The sequence below is a fragment of the Equus przewalskii genome, chromosome 2, assembly GCF_037783145.1.
Source record: "Equus przewalskii isolate Varuska chromosome 2, EquPr2, whole genome shotgun sequence".
NCBI classification, from domain to species: domain Eukaryota; kingdom Metazoa; phylum Chordata; class Mammalia; order Perissodactyla; family Equidae; genus Equus; species Equus przewalskii.
The window spans coordinates 20,981,124-21,001,860 of record NC_091832.1 but is presented as its reverse complement, the minus strand read 5'-3'; the positions used below and the strand labels follow the sequence as shown (position 1 = coordinate 21,001,860).

Sequence of the window (20,737 nt, the reverse complement as noted above, 5' to 3'; positions counted from 1 at the left end):
TCCAAGTACCCACCAGCTTGGGAGTAACCATGTGAAACGCACGTTTTTGAAACATCAGAAGAGATCTCGTCCTCTGTGCCTCACAAAGCCAACTCCTTAGAGGTGCTGTCTGCACTGCCCAAGGGAGCAGCGGCCACGTTTCTCTCTGTCTTTGGAGGGTGCAGAGGCCCCGTTCCCTCTCTCAAAAACAAACAGCTTGATAAGATAAACCTACTTCTACCTACCACTCCTGTTAATTAAAATTAAACTTTATTTCACCAAAAACCTTAGTTTGTGTAAGTAAGATGTTCATACAGAGTGAACTGCTCATTCCTTCCTCTTAGATTAGGGACATTTTACTTCCACGAGACAAGACCTAGTGTATAATGTCCTTAAGCACCTTGCATCTCTACCCTCACTGAGTTTCCTGAGGACTGTTGAAAGCCCTTGCCCTGATGGTTTGGGGTGGAAGCCTCTTGATGCTGCTGGGCTCGTACTGTGTCTGCAGCATACATACCCTGATAGTTACACTTCCTAGGAAGTGAGTGAAAAAGATTTTTTTTTCTTCTTCTTTTTTTTAACAGTAAACTTTGACCTGGCATTGCCATTTTCTGAATGCTCTGTTATGGTTTTTGATATGCTATCTCTAGAGAAGTTTCTCAATATAACTAAGCATTTTGGAGGTCTCCTTAAGTTTCTCATTGTCTGTCTTTGGACTCAGTAGAGGATGAGCCCCAGGTGGCTATTCCAGCGCAGGTAGGGGAAGGATAACATGAACACTTCCACTCTTGGTGGTGGCTGAGCCGGAGCCAGCCTAACCAGCCACCTTCCAGAGCTGGTTTTGGCTTTCTCAACTTCTAAGTTAGCCAGTCGTTACTGGGCCGCAGAGGAAACAATGCGAGATCAGTATAGAGCGTTTCCAGAAGGTGGTCGTCATCATCATGTTAGAGAACTGGTTTGGGCTCTGTCAGGGATCCTTATGAAGTGACTTCTGTGGGGCATCCTGTGTCCCTCCCAGGCTTGGGTGAGGTGCCACACACTCCCAGTGCTTCCTGTGTACCACTCCATGGCAGTAGAAACCACAGTTTGTGGGGTGGTTGAGTTGGCAGCTGTGGGTCACAGAAACCTTAATTTTGATTTCTCTTTTGGCAGGCTGAGGGAAAATACAAAGATGATCCTGTTGATCTCCGCCTTGATATTGAACGTCGTAAAAAACATAAGGAGAGAGATCTTAAACGAGGTAAATCAAGAGAATCAGTGGATTCCAGAGACTCGAGCCACTCGAGGGAAAGGTCAGCTGAGAAAACAGAGAAAACTCACAAAGGATCAAAGAAGCAGAAGTACGTGACCCCTGTCTGTCCCCTCGTTCCGACTCCTGAGTGGAGTCTCTTGCCTGATCCCTTTTGGCTGCACACCAGAGCTTTGAGGTTAGGGATGATAGCAACGTGGGCAGTTTCTTCTCTTATACCATGTCACTGTCAAGTGAGGTCTCGAGTGTGAAAACAGAACTTCTGTGTGAAGTAGGTGTGGTCCTTGTCAGAGAGGCCTCCTGGGAGGTGGCATTAATGGGGCTGTGAGGACAGCGTGAGGAATCATTTGGGAATTCCTTCTGCGGTTCTTCAGACGTTCCTTGTTCATCGCAAGTCTTCATGGGGAGGTGCTGTGTTAGAAATGGCTCGAAGTCCTTGTCAGGTAATAACGCTGTTTAGTCAGAGAAGCAGGGTGGAACTAGATAGGACGAGATTGTTGGTCTTAAACGCCTTCTGAACTAGTTTCACAGACACTTCCAAGAGAGGTGTTCCAAGTATTCTCTAAACAGAGGGAGCATTGTTGAACTTCATAGGGAAGCGTGCATGCCAGGGTGCTGTCGTTTCTGTTTACGTTTTTGAAAGTTGCATGACTCTTCAGTCGGGTCTTGTTCAACGTGGCAGGTTGCGGCCCCACACCTTTCCCACAGAAGCGGCACCCCTTCTTCTGCTGTGGAACTTCAGCTGGCAAGCATTTTCCTAGGCATTTTTTGATAACAATTCTTTGAGATAAGTTGGACAGTTATTGTGATACTGATTTTGCCAATTGAAAGATAAAGAAGCTAAGTTCAGAACGATTTGTCTGAGATTACACAAGTATCGGTGACATCAGAACTCAGATCTTCTGTTCCAGTTTATCTCCCCTTCCACCGTGTTACTTCTGCATAAGGAGCCATAGCAGCTTTCAGGGCTGCCCACAGATAGAGGACGTGCTGATCCCCACTGGGGAATGAAAGTGGTGGGACAGTGGTCCTCAGCACTGCCCCTGGTGGAAAGCAGGCAGAAGCCCTGAGCATTTCAGGGTTGGGTGTGGATTACTTACCCTGGTTCCTTTCCCTGGAACACATGCATCTGCCTCTGACTCGCTGTGTAACCTTGAACAAGTCTCTTGCAACCCTAGTATTCTGTGATTGAGGCAAGAAGAAAAATGCTCCTTATGTCCTTGTTGTCGTTATGTATCACATTCACTTCACAAGAACTCTTTCTCATATGACTGAAGAATGACTTAACCCAAGGTCACACAGGTAATAAAAGGCAATGCTGGGACTCAAATCTGGGGCCTTTTGGAATTTTATTTTTGAAAACCTCTTAAAAGAGCATTGATTTCTAGGAGTCAGAATTAGACATCTAAGTTATAAGAATCCTATGACATGAACTCAGATTTATCCTTTTTATGAGTAAATGCTAGGAAACACCAACATGATTCACATATTTAAGTTCTTGAGCTTCTCCTACGTATGGAGGTGGGAGGAAGGGCGCAAGGTGCTTTTCATAATGGAGCAGGATTGTGGGAAGGGAGGACGCAAACGATAGGTTATTGGTTGGCTTCTCCCTGTAAGTCCTTCTTTACTCCTGGGACCTTGGCCTTCCTGCCACCTTAGAGGCAGCCGGTAACCTCCTCCACTACCACATGGCAGGGCTGGCCCCGACCTCTAGTATGTAGGCAGTGACTCATCATATTAGTGTAGTTTGCCATAGACTATAAGTTCCCCCCAGGTGAAGGGAAGGGCTAGGGAAATAACTCTGGGAAGAGTTTCGCTAGATCCCGTGCTTCATAACACAACCCGTTGGGGCCACTGGAAGGTGGTGTGTGGAGTAGTGGCGTAATTAGTCAGAGTTAGGTTTGAATCCAGGTTCTGCTCAGCTTTGTCATCTGACTCTCCTATCCATAAAATGGAGGAAATAATACTGAGTAATCATAGTTGCCATTTACAGTATGCCTGCTATGTCAATGTCAAGTGTAAGCATATTGTTTTTTTAATCTTTAGAGCAACCCCATGAGACAGGTATTGAGAAGTAAAAGGAACATAAAGCACAAGCAGATGGTAATATATAAAGCTTCTGTCCCAGTACCAGATACATCATGGCTCTCAGTACAGTGCTAGTTTCCTTCTGCCCTTCTGATTCATGCATGTGTGTTAGACTGAGCTACCAGAGGCCGTGGACTGTGCTTTGTTCCTCTTGTCTATGTCCTGCGTTCATCACAGGCTCAGACATAGATCTGTCACTGAACATGACTGACAGAACTGGGAGGAAGCTCCCCAGGTACCCTGGGTGGATAAGTTGGGGGCAAGTTGGATTTTCTTAGGTTACTTGTCTTCAATATCTTCATCACAGACGCACTCCTCATTGCCCATGCTGCTTATCCATGAGGCCCCACCCAAGGGCTGAGCCCCTAGAGGCTTACTGATTTCCTTGGCTCTTCTGTTTTCATAGGAAGCACCGGAGAGCACGAGACCGGTCCAGGTCATCATCCTCTTCCTCCCAGTCATCCCGTTCCTACAAGGCGGAAGAGTACACTGAGGAGACAGAGGAGAGAGAGGAGAGCACCACGGGCTTTGACAAATCAAGACTGGGGACCAAAGACTTTGTGGGTCCAAGTGAAAGAGGAGGCAGAGCTCGAGGGACCTATGTAAGACCCTGTCCCTTCCCCCTTTCTCTAAGCCCCTGCTCCTACCAGTTCTAATTTTCTGTTTATCAGAATACCAGTTTTGTTGCCCTCGATACAAGTAGTCAGTCTCTAGGCCTCAGAATCTGTGGCTCCCCATTCCCCAGGTTTTCCATTTTTAGTTATAATTGCTTGGCCGGAAAGCCTCTGAGGGCTTCTGGTCTCAGGATGTCCCACCTTTTTTCTTTTTCTTTTTTTTTTTTTTCCTGAGGACGATTAGCCCTGAGCTGACATCCATGCCAGTCTTCCTCCACTTTATACGTGGGTTGCTGCCACAGCATGGCTGATCAATGGTGTGGGTCCACGCTTGGGATCCGAATCTGTGAACCCAGACCACAGAAGCGGAGCACGCTGAATCTAACCACTCTGCCATGGGGCTGGCCCCCCAGTTATCTTGACCGTGCAGTATGTAGGGAATCCATGTGCCATGTTGTCCGCTGTCTAGGCTGTATACTTATGTTGAGATGAGCAGAGGGAATGGCTAGAAACCAGTTGACGAGGATATTGATTGAGGGCAACTATCTATTCTGTGCCAGAAAAGTGTTTGATCAGAATGCAGGGAGGTGTTTTCCTCCATTCCTGACATGGTGTTTTATTCCCTTTCCCTGTTTACTGCCACAGCAATTTCGAGCCAGAGGGAGAGGCTGGGGTAGAGGCAACTACTCTGGTAACAACAACAGCAGCAGCAGCAACGATTTTCAAAAGAGAAACCGGGAGGAGGAGTGGGACCCTGAGTACACGCCCAAAAGCAAGAAGTATTACCTGGTATGTGTGTGGGGCTAACCAGGAAGGGCCAGAGGGCTTTTTGGCGCACACCGTGGCTGATGCTGAGGCCTTACTTGGTCTGTCCAAAACTGTGCTTAAATACTCAGGCAGTCATATTGAGCTGGGAGGATGGGCGCTTGTGGGACACACTGGGATGTGGGATGAGTGTTCTCTAGAGAGGTGGCCCTGGCCTTGAGAGGGTTGATCGTCTAACATGTTTATGGATTTCAGGATAGATAAGCAGCAAGGGTGGTTCTTGTCCTTTTAGTCTGTAAACTTGTTTTACTGCTCACCCAACTTCAGCTTCCTTCCAGCCTTTTCCCAGAGATGGAGCCATAACCTTCCCCTGAGGCCACAGCTCCTCTCTGTTGCTCCCCAGTGCAAGAGTGACAGGAAAGCCATTTCAGGATCTCTTTTTGAAGAAGAGATTAGGGCGTCTTTCATCTAGGGTGTTGGTCATTCCTAGGTACCGGGCACCTTCTGGGCCTCTTGCCCTGTCTCAGGTTGGGGCTTTTCTAGGCTGAATTACCTGGCCAATGAGTGAGCTCTCCTGGCCTCCTGTGTCCACAGCAGGTTCAGATCCAAGTAAATGTGACTCTTGAGTGTTGTAACCGGGGTGAGCTTGGAGCTGAGTCTCCATCCCCCACAAGAAGGGCTGGCGTGGGTCTCTGGTGCGAGTTGCACGGCTAGGAAACAGGTTGTTGGGTAGACGACTGTGCATGGCCACCTTTGCTTTTCTAGGGCTGCTGGGAGCTGCTTTTGAGACTCCTAGAGGACCCTAGAACCTATGTCTAGGGAAATGTTGGTGGCTGAGCCCAGGATAAGTGCTGGAGTGGGACTGCTTTAGGGGAAGGGATTAAAGGTCATACAAAGCCCTTTTTCCTGCCCGTCTGCCACCTGAAGAGCATCGCCGACCTGATTCATTTAGGCTGGTGAGCAAGCATCCCTGATAAGCAGCAGCTGGCTCTTCAGCTGAGCTGACCCCTAGAAGCCTGAGGTCCTACTTGTGTGGGTGGATGGTTTAGACTCTTTGGGGCTATGGAGCTGATGAGGTAACAAGGACAGCGACTTCTGGTTTTCATAGTGCTGTCTTGTTCCTTCTTTCATTGGACCCCTCCTCTCGTGAGATCGTCAGAGCAGGGATTGTCTGAGACATGTGTAGGTTGTGTTCTACTCTGCCACACTGCCTCCTTGCATAAAACTAAAGAAGGGAGAGGCAAGACAGGAGGCTGGGTTGTGGTCCTGCCTGTGCCACTGACTAATCTAAGACCGTGAGCAGATAGGTCATCTGCCCTTGGTCTCACTGCCTGTTCTTGGCTGAGGGTGCGGAGAGTCAGGGAGAGCTGGAGCCCCAGCTGTGCATTCTGAGTGTCGCTTCCTCTGTTGTGAGCTACCCGACATCCCAGATGAGACAGAGTTTCATGTTTTGGTGGATTGGCTCTCTCAAACCCATCTTTTGAGAGATGAGTATAGTAAATAATATGGACCTGCTTCAAGTTCCTAAGCCTGTTTCCTCATTTGCATAGTGGAGGGTGATAATGATAGGGTAGATGTCAGGATTAAATGAAAGAATGCATGTGAAGCTCTTCCAGTGCTTGGTTAGGGTTTTATCGTCGTCATCATTGTTATAATGCCCGAGCTACTGCCTTAGAATTCCTAAGGCACCGAACTGAATATTCTCATGGATCTGAATCAGTAGCAGTTTTGGAGTAGGGGAGAGGGAGGAGGACAGAAAAGGAGCAAAAGGTGGGTTGCGGCATAGATTTGTTTGAAAAAGTCTCATTTGGGTGGGAGTAGAAAAGGTTCTGGCTACTCTCCTTCATTCTGGCTGGCATTGATGGCCGCTTTCTTTCCTCAGCATGATGACCGCGAAGGCGAAGGCAGTGAGAAGTGGGTGAGCCGGGGCCGGGGCCGAGGAGCCTTTCCCCGGGGACGGGGCCGCTTCATGTTCCGGAAATCCAGCACCAGCCCCAAATGGGCCCATGACAAGTTCAGTGGGGAGGAAGGGGAGATTGAAGATGATGAGAGTGGGACAGAGAACCGAGAAGAGAAGGACAATTTACAGCCCACAACCGAGTAGGGGCCACTGATGGGAGCCCCTGCCCAGGGGAGAGAGGCGCCGGGAAGATGGCTGGTGAGGAGCTAAACAGAGGAGCCTCGAGAAGATTCTGAAAATCCCACCCCCACCCCCCACTGGCCGTGCGGAATCCTATAGCCAAAAGCATCCCTGGCGCTGCGTCCCACTGGACAGAGGCGGCAGCCGCAGAGCCTGGGGGCAGGCCCAGCTCTTGAGCAGAACACAACACGTTGGGCTTTAGCTGTGTTTCTCATTTGTCGTTGGTGTGTGGGGTGGGGGCTGGGGTAGGGAGGGAAGAGCGAGTCTTGGATTTTGGTTTGTTCCCTATTAGAAACCAACAGTTTTGTTCTTAATTTCATTTCCTTTGGAGCTAAGAGGACTTATTTGATGATTTTCAATCTCTTCTCCCTTATCCTGATTTTAAAAGCCCTTCTTCTTCTTTTTTTAGGCATATGTAGTAACATGAGCAGAAAGATTTAATTTGGGCAACTTTGATTCTTAAAAAAGAAAACAAAGCATGTGAATAAACATTGAAGTGTTCACCTCAGTTTGGGACCAAACTGCTTGGATCTTTGTAAAAATCGGTTTTGTATGTCGAGGAGGAGTTCAGGGCCTTTCTGACCACCTTGTGTTCCCCTTTTCTGCGCAGCCATGTATCCCATGGTGTTGCTCCTGACCACACCCCATGTGTGCCCCCTCCCCAGTATTTTCTGATTTCTTCTGGGCTGGGCTTCCCATTCTCCACCAGCAGCTCCAGTATCCCAAACCTTCTAGTCCTGCTGATCCTCTCAGCACCAGGGGTGGAAACTGGACAGCAGTTTCTGGTCTGTTTTCTAAGAAACTTCTGAATTCTATTATCTTTACAAATATAAGATGAAAAAAATAATTTTTTCAATATTTTTTATTAATCTTTTTATAAAATGAAAAGAAACTCCTATGATCGATTAAGGAAGGTGGTTATGGCTGGGTGGTTTGTGGGGTTTTTTGGTTTTGTTTTTTCTTTTCCTTTTTTTTTTAACCTTAAGCTTTAAGTTGAAACATTCTCAGATGTTTGGGGGGAAAACATCCTCTTAAAATGGGTCCTTGTGCTTGCCTTCTGGGGAGGCGGTCCTGAGCAGGTGAATCATATGGCATCTATGCATATGTAATATGCGGACTGCACCCACCTCTTCCCCCCAGTCTTGCTTCTTGGGTTGTTGTGCTACTTTCCCCTTACTTTGCTACATTTCTATAGTTAAGTTGGTTTTACTTGAATGATTCATGTTTAGGGAAAAAAAATGAAAACACCCTTAAAATTTGTTTCAACTCCTCCTGCAAATAAAAAAATAATAAATGAAGTGGCAGATGTAAATGGGTTCTGGTCATTGTCAGCCTGAGTGTGTGTGTGTTGGGGGGAGGCGGAGCTCTCCCACAGCCGCTTCAGGGACCTGGAGAGAGAAAATGTGTGTGGGGCCTGGGCCCAGACTGCTGTTCAGCCCATCCTCCCAGCCCCACACTTGCTTCCTCTGGGAGGAACCTCAGCCGCTCCCTGTTGGCTAATAATTCCTCATTTCCATCACAGTGGTTTTGTTTCATCTTGTACCTTGGACACCCCAGGAGAACCAGATTTTTTCACTATAGTGTCATGAGCAAGGACTTCCGCTTCCAAGGTGGGGGGCAGGGGTCAAGGGGTGTAAATAATAGACTCGGCCTTCTGTGTTCACCACTGAGCAGGAGGCTTACCTGAAAGTTAGCCCTGCCCACATGGGATTGGCACTAGGTGGGCTCTGACCTTCAGCCTTTGCCAGCTCTGGGCTTGGCTGTAGGAAGCAGGAGCGGTGAAAGCTCCTCAGGTTCCTTGCTACCTTCCCCCAAGGAGAAACCGAGGTGTTTTCTGAAACCAGACTAGGCCTGGCCACCGAAGCAAGGGTTTTGGGAGGAGGAGATGCCTCCCAGGGAAAGCAGAGTATACCAACAATAGCTTCGTGTGCACCACGGGGACTACCAGCCACCCAGGGCCGGCTCTAGAGGGGTTGCTGCCCCGTGGGGGGCCCCACCCTGCTCTGTGCCTCTCCCCACCTGTGACTCCAGCACTTGCCCTGGAGTCCTCACCCCGAGGTTGGGGGCCGAACCTGCTGAGCCGGGCCGCCCCCTCTCCCACGCCCACTCCCAGCACCTAGAGCCTGGCCTACGCTCGTGTGTCTCCGCCTCCTCTGCTTCACATTCTCGCAGCTCGTCCCACCCTACACCCGCCCAGTACTCGGCTGCCAGCGGGACCGCACTATCCTCCCCGCCTGGCTCTGAAGGGTGCCCGGCAGCCATGGGTATGTGCAGAGGGTTCAGGGCGGCTCTTCTGTGCAACCGTGTGGAAATGGTGCCAGAAGTCTACACCACCCGCGCGTTCTCCCGCTTTCCTCTACATGGAGCCCGGGACTCGCGCCGTGGCCCGTCTGCCCCGACTGGGCCCTTCTGAACCGCGCCTCCGCCCCGTCCTCCGCCCGCAGAGATGCTGGTCCTGGCCGGAGACCGCGCGCAGAAGGAGGACGAGCTGAGTCTGGCGCCCGGGGACGTGGTGCGGCAGGTGTGCGAGGGGCCCGCACGGGGCTGTCTGCGCGGAGAGCTGGGGGACCACCGTGGCCTCTTCCCCGAGCGCCTGGTGCAGGTGAGGCCGGGCCGGAGGTCGGGCTGGGGGGGTCTCAGCGCGCGCCCGCGGGAGCTGAGCGCCCCCTTTCCGGTGCCCTCGTCCCCAGGAGATCCCGGAGACTCTGCGCGGCGCCGGGGAGGCGCCGAGACCGCGCTGTGCGCGCCGCCGAGGTGAGCGCCGGGCAGGTGGGCGGGCGCGCGGGGCCCCGGCGGCCCAGTCCGCCCCCCGCTCGCCGTGACGGGCGCGGCTCTGGGCGGGGCCGCCCTGCGGCCTGTGATTGGCTCTCGAGTACAATGCTCCGCCCCGGGGCGGGGCCTGGAGGCACCGCGCCGCACGCTGGCAGCCCGCCCCTCCCTCAGCTCTGAGGACTGGCGCGCCGGGCTCAAGCGGCCTCACTCTCGTCCGACCCCAGGTCGCCCCGCCAAATCTCGGGATCCCCAAAGATGGTGCAAAGTGAACTTCAGCTACAGCCCGGAGCAGGCGGACGAGCTGAAGCTGCAAGCTGGGGAGATTGTGGAAGTGGTAAAGGAGGTGAGGGGATGAGGTGATGGGAGGGTTTGGGGGGAGATGATGGAGCACGGGTCTCCGGCTGAGGGGAGTGAGGGTGTGGGCGGTGGGGATGGTGAGGGGCGTAGAGATGGGAAGGTGAGGCAGCAGAATCCGGGCAGGACCAAGGGTGTAAGATTTCTAGAGAGACTCTTGGGGCAGAACCAGATGCCCCTCCGTCCTCCCTCCTCCCCAGATTGAGGACGGCTGGTGGCTGGGGAAGAAGAACGGGCAGCTGGGAGCCTTCCCATCCAACTTTGTGGAGTTGCTGGACAGTGGGCCCCCAAGTGAGACCTGGACCCTGTGACCCCCTCAACCCCTGTGACCAGACTCTGCGATCTGCAGTGACCAGTGGCCTGAGCCTGTGATTCTCTCATCCTGACCCTGGGACCCCTTTGACCTCTCCCATGATCTAAACTGTGAATTGGCACCCACCCCTAACCTCACTATCCCCCACCAGGCCTTGGTAACCCAGACATGCCTTCAATCAGCCCTGGTCCCCAGCGGCCTCCCAAGGTAAAGTGGGTGGAGTGGGCACAGGGGTGGTGAGTCCCTCTTAGTGGGGCTGGAGGCTCAGCTTGTTCCCCCCCACCCCCCGCCCCCACTAGCTGAGCAGCCTGACCTATGACAGCCCTCCAGACTACCTGCGGACAGGTAAGCACCCAGCCAAAACGTCCCTCAGAACCCCCTCCCCCAAGCCACTGTGACTGGGGGGAGGGAGATGCAGCTAGGCTGATGCAGGAGGGAGCTGCTGACTGATCTAGGGAGGGGGGTTTGGCTTCAGTGGACTGACCTCCCCTCAGGCTCCCGCCCAGAGACCTACAGGGTCCTGTTTGACTACCAGCCGGAGGCCCCAGACGAGTTGGCGCTGCGGAGGGGGGACGAGGTGAAAGTACTAAGGAAGGTGTGAAAGGCACAGGGCATGGGAGGGCGCAGGGAAGGGCATGTTGAGAAGGGGTGGGACCCGGGAAGGAAGGGGCTTGGGGACCTGGCTCACCTCCCCAAGGCAGCTTTCTCTCCCAGACCACAGAGGATAAGGGCTGGTGGGAAGGAGAGTCTCAAGGCAGAAGAGGAGTTTTCCCAGACAACTTTGTGCTCCCACCACCTCCAGTGAGTACAGAGCTGGGTACTCAGGTGGCGGGGGCAGGCTACCCTGGACAAAGTTGGGGGTCATGGCACTCACTGGATACAGCTGGAGGGTCGCCCCTAATGAGGGTGGGCCTGGAAATGTGGCTGTTCCTCGTCGGGTTCTGATACTTCCTTTCTGCACAGATCAAGAAACTGGCCCCACGGAAAGTGGTATCTCGGGAATCAGGTGGGTGCCTGGGAAGCCTGGGTTTGGGGGGTGTTCTCTGGGAGACCCACAGCCCATAAACACTCGCAGCTCCCCAGTGGTCCAGCCCACCTCCTTAGGAGCACCTCCCCATGGGTTAAGGGCCTGGTAGAAATGTTTGTGAGTCGTCGGTGTTTGGGAACATGTCACTTTGTGTCTGTTAACATCCTTGTGTCTCTGTGTGTCTTGAGAATATGGCTATCAGCAGGTTTAGATTTGTTTCATTCTGTAAGGAAATGTGTAGATCGATATGTCTGGGTCTATGATACTGTGTGTGTGTTCACATAACTAGTAAGTGCGTCAGTGAAGAGCTCTGTATATGTATCAGTGTGTCTGTAGTAATGTGTGTCCTTGCATTTACTGTTCCATGTAATATTTCACACATGCCAAAAATCTATGTAACATTTGTATTTTAAAACTTAATAATGAACACCTGTGGTGTTCCAAAAACTAGAACATTGCCAATAGTTTGTCTGTTCCTTCTCTTTCCCATTCTGCTGCTTCCCCACACCCAAGGTAACTACTATCCTGAATTTTGTGTTTATAGTTCCCTTGAGTTTTGAAGTTTACTTACATGTGTGTGTGCCTAACCAATGTACCACTTATTTTTGCTTGTTTTTGGCTTTATAAAAATGGTATCATATGTTTATACTCTGCTAGGAATTGCTGTTTCCAATTGACATTATGTTTCTAAGATTCATCCGTGTTGTGTGCAGATGTAGTTCATTTATTTTTCTCTGCTGTATAATATTCCTTATAAATGGAATTACCACAGTTTTTGTACCCAGTCTCCTTCTGATGCTGGACATTTTCATTGTTTCTAGTTTTTGCTGTTACAAATAGTGCTGCCATGAACATTTGTGTGCCTGCCTTCCAGTGTGCAGGTATCACCATTTCTCTAGGATGTGATGCTAGGAGCGGTACTGCAAGATTGCAGGGTGTATGAATGTTCAACTTTTAGGAAATAAAATCGGATTGGTTTCCAAAGTGATTGCACATTTTAACACTCCACCACCTGTGTAGAGGAGACCCTGTTGATCCAAATCGTCAACACTTGGTGTTATCAGATTTCTCTATCTTTGTGAATCTAGTAGGTACAAAATAGCATCTCATTGTGGACTTAATTTGCATTTTCCTGGTTAGTTAGTAATAATTTGTTGGAGTTCTTTATATATTCTGAATACCGATCCTTTATGGGTTATATATCTTACAGATATTTTCTCTCAAGTTTTTGGCTTGTCTTCTTTTTTCTTTAGGATCTTTGAAGAGCAGGAATTCTTAATTTTAATGCAAACATATCAATCTTATCTTTAGTGGTGAGCAGATTTTTTCTTGTTTAAGAAATCCTTCCTGCCTCGAGTTCAGAAAGATAGTCATTTATAATGTCTTTAAAACTTTTAAAGTGCTGCCTTTCATTTTTAATTCCTTTTATCTATGTAGCATTGGTTTTAATCAGTGATGCAATTATACCGTTTTCCATGTGGACACTTAGTTGTTCCAGCATAATTTATTATTTTCTGCATGTAAGTTTTACACAACTTTTACAAGATTTATTCCTAGATACCTCAGAGTTTTTATTCTGTCTTTTTTTAAAAAAATAGATACCCTTTTATTTATTGCAGGAATACAGATATGCATTGAGTTTTGTATATTGACTTTTTGGCCAGCATGGTGCTAAACTCTGGTTATTTCCACTAATTTACCTGTAGATTTTTAATGTTTTCTATGAAGACAGTCATGTCTGTTTTAATGACAGTTTTTCTCTATCTCTTCCACTCCTTGTGCCTTTTAATTTCACTTTCTTGTTTCACTATGGTGGCTAGGATCTCAATACAATTTTGAATAGAAGTAGTGATGCTGAACATCGTTACCCTGCTCCTGATTTTAAGGAGAATGCTTCTAACTTTCCCCCTTTAACAAGGATGTTGGTTAGATCTTTCGTACATACATTTTTGTCAGGCTAAGGAAGGTCCTTTCTATTTCCAGTTTACTTAGAATTTTTGTCAAGTGGATGTCGAATTTTCTCAAATTGTTTCTACGAGTCTTTTGAAATGATATGGGTTTTCTCCTTTAATCTGTCAATGTGATGAATAACACTTGTAGATTTATTTATTTTTTTTTTGAGGAAGATTAGCCCTGAACTATCATCTGCTGCCAATCCTCCTCTTTTCGCTGAGGAAGACTGGCCCTGAGCTAACATCCGTGCCCCTCTTCCTCCACTTTGTATGCGAGACGTCCACCACAGCATGGCTTGCCAAGCGGTGCTGGGTCCACACCTGGGATCCGAACTGGCGAACCCCGGGCCGCTGAAGCAGAACATGCGCGCTTAACCACTGTGCCACTGGGCCGGCCCCTAGAATTTTCTAATATTAAGCCACCCTTGCATTCTTGGGATAAATTCAAATTGGTCATGGTTTATTATCTTTTCATATACCGTAGGAATACTTTTCCAGTTTTTCTTTTAAGATTTTTGCATTTATTTTTACGGTTCTCATCTGATTATCAGGATTATACTGGCCCGAGGAATGAGTGGAGGAGGATACATTATTTTTTTTAATTATCTGGTAGATCTTATATAAGATGGGTGTCATCTTTCCTTAAAAGTTGGTAAAACTTGCCTGTAAATTCATCTGGCCCTGTTTGTCTCCATTATGGGAAGATTTTAAACTTCTTCAATTTCTTTAATAGTTCTGGGCAAGTCTGGCTAAAATTTTGTTCTTTTTTGGCTTAAAATGACAGAAATTTAATCTCTCACGACTCTGGAGGCTAGAAATCCAAAATCAAGATGATGGCATGGCCACGTTCTCTGTGAAGGTTCTAGGGGAAGAATCTTTCCTTGCCTTTTTTTTAGCTTCTGGTAGTTGCTGGCAATCCTGGGCTTGTAGATGCACCACTCTGTTCTCTGCCTTTGTCTTCGAATGGTCTTCTGCCCTGTGTGTCTGTGTCCAACTTCCCTCTTCTAATAAGGACGCCAGTCATTGGTTTAGGGCCGACTCTCATCCAGCGCGACCTCATCTTAACCTGATTACATCTTCAAAGACCCCTTTACAACTTCTCTTCAAATGGCTTCACCTTGGGACTCAGAGGGGAAGAAATCTCACACTTTAGGAAACTTGCACAGACAGCATTCTGTCTCCTGGTCCCTGGGTAACAGTGGCTGGCCAGAAATCTGGCTAAAATTCTTTTTTTTTTTTTTAATTTAATTAAAATTTTTTTTTAGAGATTTTTTTTTTTTCCTTTTTCTCCCCAAAGCCCCCTGGCACATAGTTGTATATTCTTCGTTGTGAGTCCTTCTAGTTGTGGCATGTGGGACGCCGCTTCAGCGTGGCTTGATGAGCGGTGCCATGTCCGCGCCCAGGATTCGAACCAACGAAACACTGGGCCACCTGCAGCGGAGCGCGTGAACTTAACCACTTCGCCACGGGGCCAGCCCTGGCTAAAATTCTTGAATCAGTTTTAATGAGTTATATTTTTTTATTATCCTTTTAATTGATGTTTTTGAATTATTTGTGTAATGTTATTCATAATATTCTGTTATAATCTGTATCTGCAGTTACAGTCTTTTTTTCATTTCTCATGTTTATTTTTTCTTTCTTTTTTTCTTGTTCAGTCTCACCAAAGAGTTGTTAATATATTTAGATACATTAGAAAAATCTTTTCTTGGGGCTGGCCCGGTGGCGCACTGGTTAAGTTCACATGTTCCGCTTCTCTGCTTCCTGGGGTTCGCTGGTTCGGATCCCAGGTGTGGACATGGCACCGCTTGGCAAAAGCCATGCTGTGGTGGGCGTCCCACATATAAAGTAGAGGAAGATGGGCATGGATGTTAGCTCAGGACCAGTCTTCCTCAGCAAAAAGAGGAGGATTGGCAGCAGTTAGCTCAGGGCTGATCTTCCTCAACAACAACAACAAAATATTTTCTCTTATCCCTTTTGTTTTCAAGTTTCATCCATTTTGTAGTATGTATTATACTTCATTGTTTTTGGTGTCAAATAATATTCCATTGTATGAATGCACCCCATTTTATCCATTCATTAGTTGATGGACATTTGGATGGTTTCTGCTTTTTGGCTAGGAACATTGGTGTTCAAGTTTTTCTGTGGACATGTTTCTATCTCTCATGGGTATATACCCTGGAAAGGAATTGCTGGGTGACATGATAACTCTTTGTTTAACTTTGGGTTTTCCAAAGTGGTTGCACCATTTTCTATTTCCACTGGCAGTGCATGAGGGTTCCAATTCTCCACATCCTCACCAATGTTGGTTATGATCTGCCTTTTTGATTATAATCATCCTAGTGGGTATGAAGTGATATCTCATTGTGGTTTTGCTTTGCATCTCTCTGATGGCTAATGGTATTGAGCATCTTTTCATATGTTTACTGGCTATTTGTATATCTTCTTTTGGAGAAATGTCTGTTTGGGTGCTTTGCCCGTTTTTTAATGGGGTTGTTTGTCTTTTTCCTGTTGAGTTGTAGGAGTTCTTTATCCATTCTAGATAAAAGTCCCTTATCAGATAAATGATTGTAAATATTTTCTCCCATTCTGTGGGTTGTCTTTTCACTTTCTTGATGGTGTCCTTTCATGCACAAAAGTTTTAAATTTTGATGAAGTCCCGTTTATCTATTTTTTTCTTCGGTTGCTTGTGGTTTTGGTGTCATAGCTAGGAAACCAATGCCAAATCGAAGGTTACACCCCAAAATTGAGTGAGCTTCACCCTTCAACCCTTCACCTACAGCAGAGGAGCTGCTGGTCCTCACGGCCTAGCTAGCCTACCCTGCAGAATGTCCACATGGACCAAGCTAGGGCGCGGGGATGGTGCAGCCCTAGGCAAGAACCCCATCGGGCATAAACGCTTCTCACATCATCTTTGCCTTTGGTCAATTTCCAGAGTGCTGAAATGGTTGCCTTGGGAGGTGAGAATTTGTCTCTCACCTCACTCAGCCACCCTCAAGCCCGAGTTCTCTTTTCTGTTCCTTTTAACATTGCTTTCAAAATTTTCACTCCCCGGCTCACTATACTTCTAGTTTGCTAATTCTCTCTCTAGCTTTTTGGCTCTGTTTGATCTGCTGTTTAGCCGAGACATTGCATTTTATTTCAAGAGTACTGCTCTTCATCTCTAGTAGTTCAGTTTTGTTTTGTTTTTTCCCAAATCTGCCTGCTTATTCCTGATGGTCCCTCTGTTGCATGCTCATCCTTTGTTTCTTCACCTATTTTTAGCTGTGCTGAGTTCTTCACCTGGCAGTCCCAGTGTCTGCCGTGTGTTATGTCGCTGACTCCCGCTCTCCATGGCCCGCCTCCGCATGTTCTCTGATCTTCGTGTGTGAGCTCCCGACTCGGTCTCAATCTGTGGGAGTCTTGCACGCCCCAGTAGAGAAAGATCGCTTCCAGAGAGGACTTGCCTCTCCTTCTGCCAGTAGCCAGAGGGCACCAACCACCTGAGACCACGTCAGACCTCTGGAAGGAAGTGGTGCAAGGGTCGCACTGCCGTGTGGCTACCGAGCTTGGGCCTGTGGCGAGCTGAGGGAATAGAGCCTGGGACACTGCTCCTCGTCCCAGGCCCTAGGCTTAGTGACCACATAGCAGTATGCTCTCTCACTACCTTTCTGGCTCCAGTTCCTCCCTTTTTTGTGGACCTCCCCTACTGTTTTTAAGTCCAACAGTGCCCCAAAATTGTATCCCAAGCAGTATATAATTATTCTCTAGTGAGAGGGCCCTAGAGCACCTAACCAGCCATACTACTGGAAGTAGAGGTCGAAGTTGACATCTGCTGAGCTTTGACTATATGCCAAACCCTCTAAGCACCTCACGTGGGTAAGGCGCTCAAACCTCACATCAACCCTACAAGATGTGGACTGTTGTTATCCATGCGTGACGGATGAGGGCACTGGGGCACAGGGGGGTTAAGTTACCTACCCAGGTTCTCTGACCACCCCATTTAAAATTATCCACTGCCCTGCTTCAGCTGGCTCAGTAACACCTCGTAACTCTCGAACACACTCCATAGTCTGTTTCTTTTGTTTATGTCTGCTTCCCTCACTGGCTGCTGTGGGAGGAACACCATAGGCACGGTGAACGCAGCCAAAGCCCAGGTTGGGGGCTGTGGTGACAATCCAGGGGAAGATGGCGCTGACTTGATCTAGCGTGCTCAGTGGCAGAGGTGTGACAAGTGGTTGGGCTCAGGACATGTTTTGAAGGTCGAGTGGACTGGATTTACCGAGGGTTTGAATGCGCAGCATAAGGGAACAAAGGGGGTCAAGAATGACTCCTCATTTTGTCATCCGAGCAAATGGGTGAATGGGTGAGATGGGGACACTGGGAAAGGGGCACATTCAGCAGGCAAGGGGGTGGGGGGGAGCAAGAGATGAGTTTTGGATATGTTAAGCGTGTGACGCCAGTTAGCTCTGCAAGTGGAAATACTGAGAGGGAGTCGGATATGAGTCTGGAGTTGAGGGAAGACGAAGGGGCTAGAGATGAAAATTTGGCAGTCGTTGGCTTGTTGATGATAATTAAACCCAGGAGACTGGCTGAGATCTCTTAGGGAGTAAATGAGAGAGAGAAGACAAGGAAGTTCATGGGAGGATGTATTGGAAGGGGGAGGTTATTGCCGTGTTCTAGGAGAGAGATGAGACCTGAACCAGGGAAGCAGTCATAGGCACTAAGCAGGGAACAGGTCTTAGGAAAGTACGGATAAAAACTGGCGGCAGATGGAGCCATCTCCCCTACAAAGCCTTCCCTGACAACTGTGTGCGAGCTGTCCCTTCGGGGTGCTCCCACACACCCCTGTGCCCATGTGGCATGAGGTGTGGTCAGCTTCCCCAGAAGTCCCAGGAAGCAGAGTCAAGATGATCCGTCTCCTGTCCCTAGTCCTCTGTGCACAGCACAGGGCCAGTGACTGTGAGATGGACGCATAAGTGAGTGAACCAATGCCACACTCCCCTCTCCCCTCCCAGGTCCCATTAAGGAACCAAAAAAGATGGTGCCCAAAACAGCCCTTCCTATGGTCAAGAAGCTGGTGATAGCCCCCACTGGGCCCAGCAAAGCCAAGTAAGGAGCAGGGTGGGGGTGGGAGGAGGACGAGGGTCCAGAGCAATGCTGCTCCCTGCCCCCCACCCTCTGGGTCTGATGAGGATGCGTTCCAGGCCACCTGGGACTCCCAGCTGGGACAGTCAGAAGCACCCCTCCCGAGACAACGGTAAGTCTTGCTGCCTCTCTCCAGTGGTTGAGGACTGGGGACAGAGATAAGGAGAGACTCAGGGTCTGGGTAGGCTGGGCCCCTAAGGTTCTGCTCTCATAGGCTCCAGTGGCAGCTTCCTCACTGGAGGTCCCAGCAACCCGGGCAGAAAGCGATCCAAAACCCAGGCTTCCCGGCAACGCTCTGCAACCAGTCAGGTGAGAGGCCCGAGACATGGGAGAGGGGGATACTGGGCAGAGTCTGGCCCCTAGGGGGATAGTCTGTGAGGGTGAAGGCTCCCAGGCCATGGGGAACCACTCAAACGGTCAAGGTCCCCCGCCCTCAGCTGAGACCTCGCCCCCATCACCACAGGAAGAAGGACAGAGCAGCCTAGCAAAGGCCCCTCATGTGGATAATATCCCCACTCTGGACAAGACCCCCACCCCAGGGAAGGCCCCGTCTCCACATAAGGCCTCCAGCCCAGAGAAGACTAGGTCTCCAGATAAAGCCTCCAGACCAGAGAAAACTCGGTCTCCAGATAAAGCCTCTAACCCAGACAAGACTCGGTCTCCAGATAAAGCCTCTAACCCAGAGAAGACTCGGTCTCCAGATAAAGCCTCTAACCCAGACAAGACTCGGTCTCCAGATAAAGCCTCTAACCCAGACAAGACTCGGTCTCCAGATCAGGATCCTATTCCAGAGGAAATCCTGACTCCAGATAAGGTCCCTACCCCAGAGGAGACCCCAACTCTGGAGGACAAGGCCCCCAGCCCAGAAAAGACCCCATCTCAGGACAAGGCCTCCAGCCCAGAGAAGACCCCATTTCTGGATAAGGGCCCCACTCCAGAGGAAACCCTGACTCTAGATAAGGTCCCTACCCTAGAGGAGACCCCAACTCTGGAGGACAAGGCCCCAAGCCCAGACAGGGTCTTTTCTGTGGATGAGGCCCTTGCCCCAGAAATCCCACCTGAAGATGAAGCCCCCAGCCCAAAGATGGCCCCTCTTAGAGACGAGGCCCCCACCCTAGACAGGGTCTTGACCCCAGAGCAGGTGCTCTCTGAAGAGGCCTCCACCCGAGACGACACTCTGCTCCATCACTTCTCTCCGGAGGAAGCCCTGCCGAAGGTCAAGCCTCCTGTGGCCGATGAGGCTCAATCCCAGGAGGAGGTCCATATGCCAGAGGAGCCCCCACTCTGTACGGTGAAACACCCCCTGGATAAAAGGGATAGCTCCCCACTCCAGTCTGAGTCCAAGCCAGGGTCCATGCCCGCCCTTGAGAAGGCCCACCCCCGGGAAGAGGCGACCACGCCTCTCCAGAAGGCACCTGCGAAGGATGAGACTACCCTCAAAGAGGAGGCGCCCCCCAAAGAGGTAGCCCCTACTCAACAGACTCCACATCCTATCGAGCCGACTCCACAACCGCAGGAGACTCCCAGCCTCCATTCCCTGGTCCCGCAAAATCCTACGGACAGCGAAAGTGACAGGGGCGACATAAAGAGGCTACAAGACGAGGTGGTGTCTTTAAGGCGGTCGCTGGAGATGATGGGGGTGCAGCTGGAGTAAGTGGAGGGGGCAGGGAGGGGTGTGGGAGGAAGAGGGACGGGGGCCCTAAGCCTGCCTGGCCCACCCCCTCCCCTCGGTCTCGCGTCCGCAGAAGGAAGCTGACCGACCTCTGGGAGGAGCTGAAGAGGGAGAGAGAGAAGCGCCAGTTGCTGGAGGTGGGTGGCGCGCGGGCCCCGGGCGGGGAGAGAGCAGGCGGCTGGCCCTCCCCTGACGCCCTCTTCTGACTAGGATCGGCTGAATCGGAGGACCCAGGAGTCCGGGGCCCGGGGCTCCATCCACGCGCAGACGCAGACGCAGACGCACTGAGGGTGGGCCCGGGAGGGACTACGGCGAGACCAGGAGCGAAGTCTGGCTCCGGCCACCCACGTCCTTGCACACGACTTTGGGAAACGCAAGAAAGTAAACTGCTGTGTACGCGCCGCGCCTGCCTGGTCCGTGCGGGGGCGGGGCCTGCGCGGCGGGGGCGGGGCCGGCCTGGCGCTCGCGGCCCTCCGCATTCCTGGCGGTCTCTCCCGGGCACATCTGGCCAACATGTGGCTCCCATTACCGTTCTCAAGGCCTGCGCGCGGCTATTTTTATCCACCGGATGGCTGGGGGCCGGGGGGGGGGGAGCGGAGAAAGGGTGTCTCCTTCGGACGTCAGCTCGGCGCTGGAGAGATGGCCGGCAGGAGGGGCCCCGGCGGGGTCGGGCTCTGCCCGCCGGCCC

General features: G+C 50.3%; 2 protein-coding genes across 9 annotated transcripts in view; both read left to right on the top strand.

Moving 5' to 3' along the window:
* The window catches only part of THRAP3 (thyroid hormone receptor associated protein 3), an 81,278-nt gene extending 73,131 nt beyond the window's left edge, over positions 1 to 8,147 (top strand). For all 5 annotated transcript variants that reach the window (XM_070594539.1, XM_008517519.2, XM_070594519.1 and 2 more), the window contains 4 exons: positions 1,132 to 1,319; positions 3,723 to 3,918; positions 4,576 to 4,719; positions 6,578 to 8,147. In XM_070594539.1, the coding sequence (XP_070450640.1) occupies positions 1,132 to 1,319; positions 3,723 to 3,918; positions 4,576 to 4,719; positions 6,578 to 6,799 (750 nt within the window). In that variant the 3' untranslated portion in view covers positions 6,800 to 8,147. The remainder of the gene's footprint in view (positions 1 to 1,131; positions 1,320 to 3,722; positions 3,919 to 4,575; positions 4,720 to 6,577) is intronic.
* A 295-nt stretch (positions 8,148 to 8,442) lies between these two features.
* Positions 8,443 to 20,450, top strand: SH3D21 (SH3 domain containing 21). 4 transcript variants are annotated; one of them, XM_070594561.1, is made up of 16 exons: positions 8,443 to 9,099; positions 9,280 to 9,437; positions 9,526 to 9,589; positions 9,832 to 9,950; positions 10,162 to 10,252; positions 10,426 to 10,481; positions 10,574 to 10,619; positions 10,769 to 10,869; positions 10,989 to 11,075; positions 11,238 to 11,280; positions 18,248 to 18,341; positions 18,437 to 18,489; positions 18,592 to 18,686; positions 18,841 to 20,027; positions 20,123 to 20,186; positions 20,260 to 20,450. In XM_070594561.1, exons 1-16 carry the CDS (start codon positions 9,096 to 9,098, stop codon positions 20,335 to 20,337), a joined length of 2,340 nt encoding a protein of 779 aa, XP_070450662.1. In that variant the 5' UTR covers positions 8,443 to 9,095; the 3' UTR covers positions 20,338 to 20,450. The 4 variants fall into 4 exon arrangements, with proteins under 4 accessions (XP_070450662.1, XP_070450669.1, XP_070450664.1 ...); XM_070594568.1 differs by lacking the exon at positions 10,162 to 10,252 and having other exon boundaries at positions 8,877 to 9,099; XM_070594563.1 differs by lacking the exons at positions 10,162 to 10,252; positions 10,426 to 10,481 and having other exon boundaries at positions 8,883 to 9,099.
* The last annotated feature ends 287 nt before the right edge of the window (positions 20,451 to 20,737 follow it).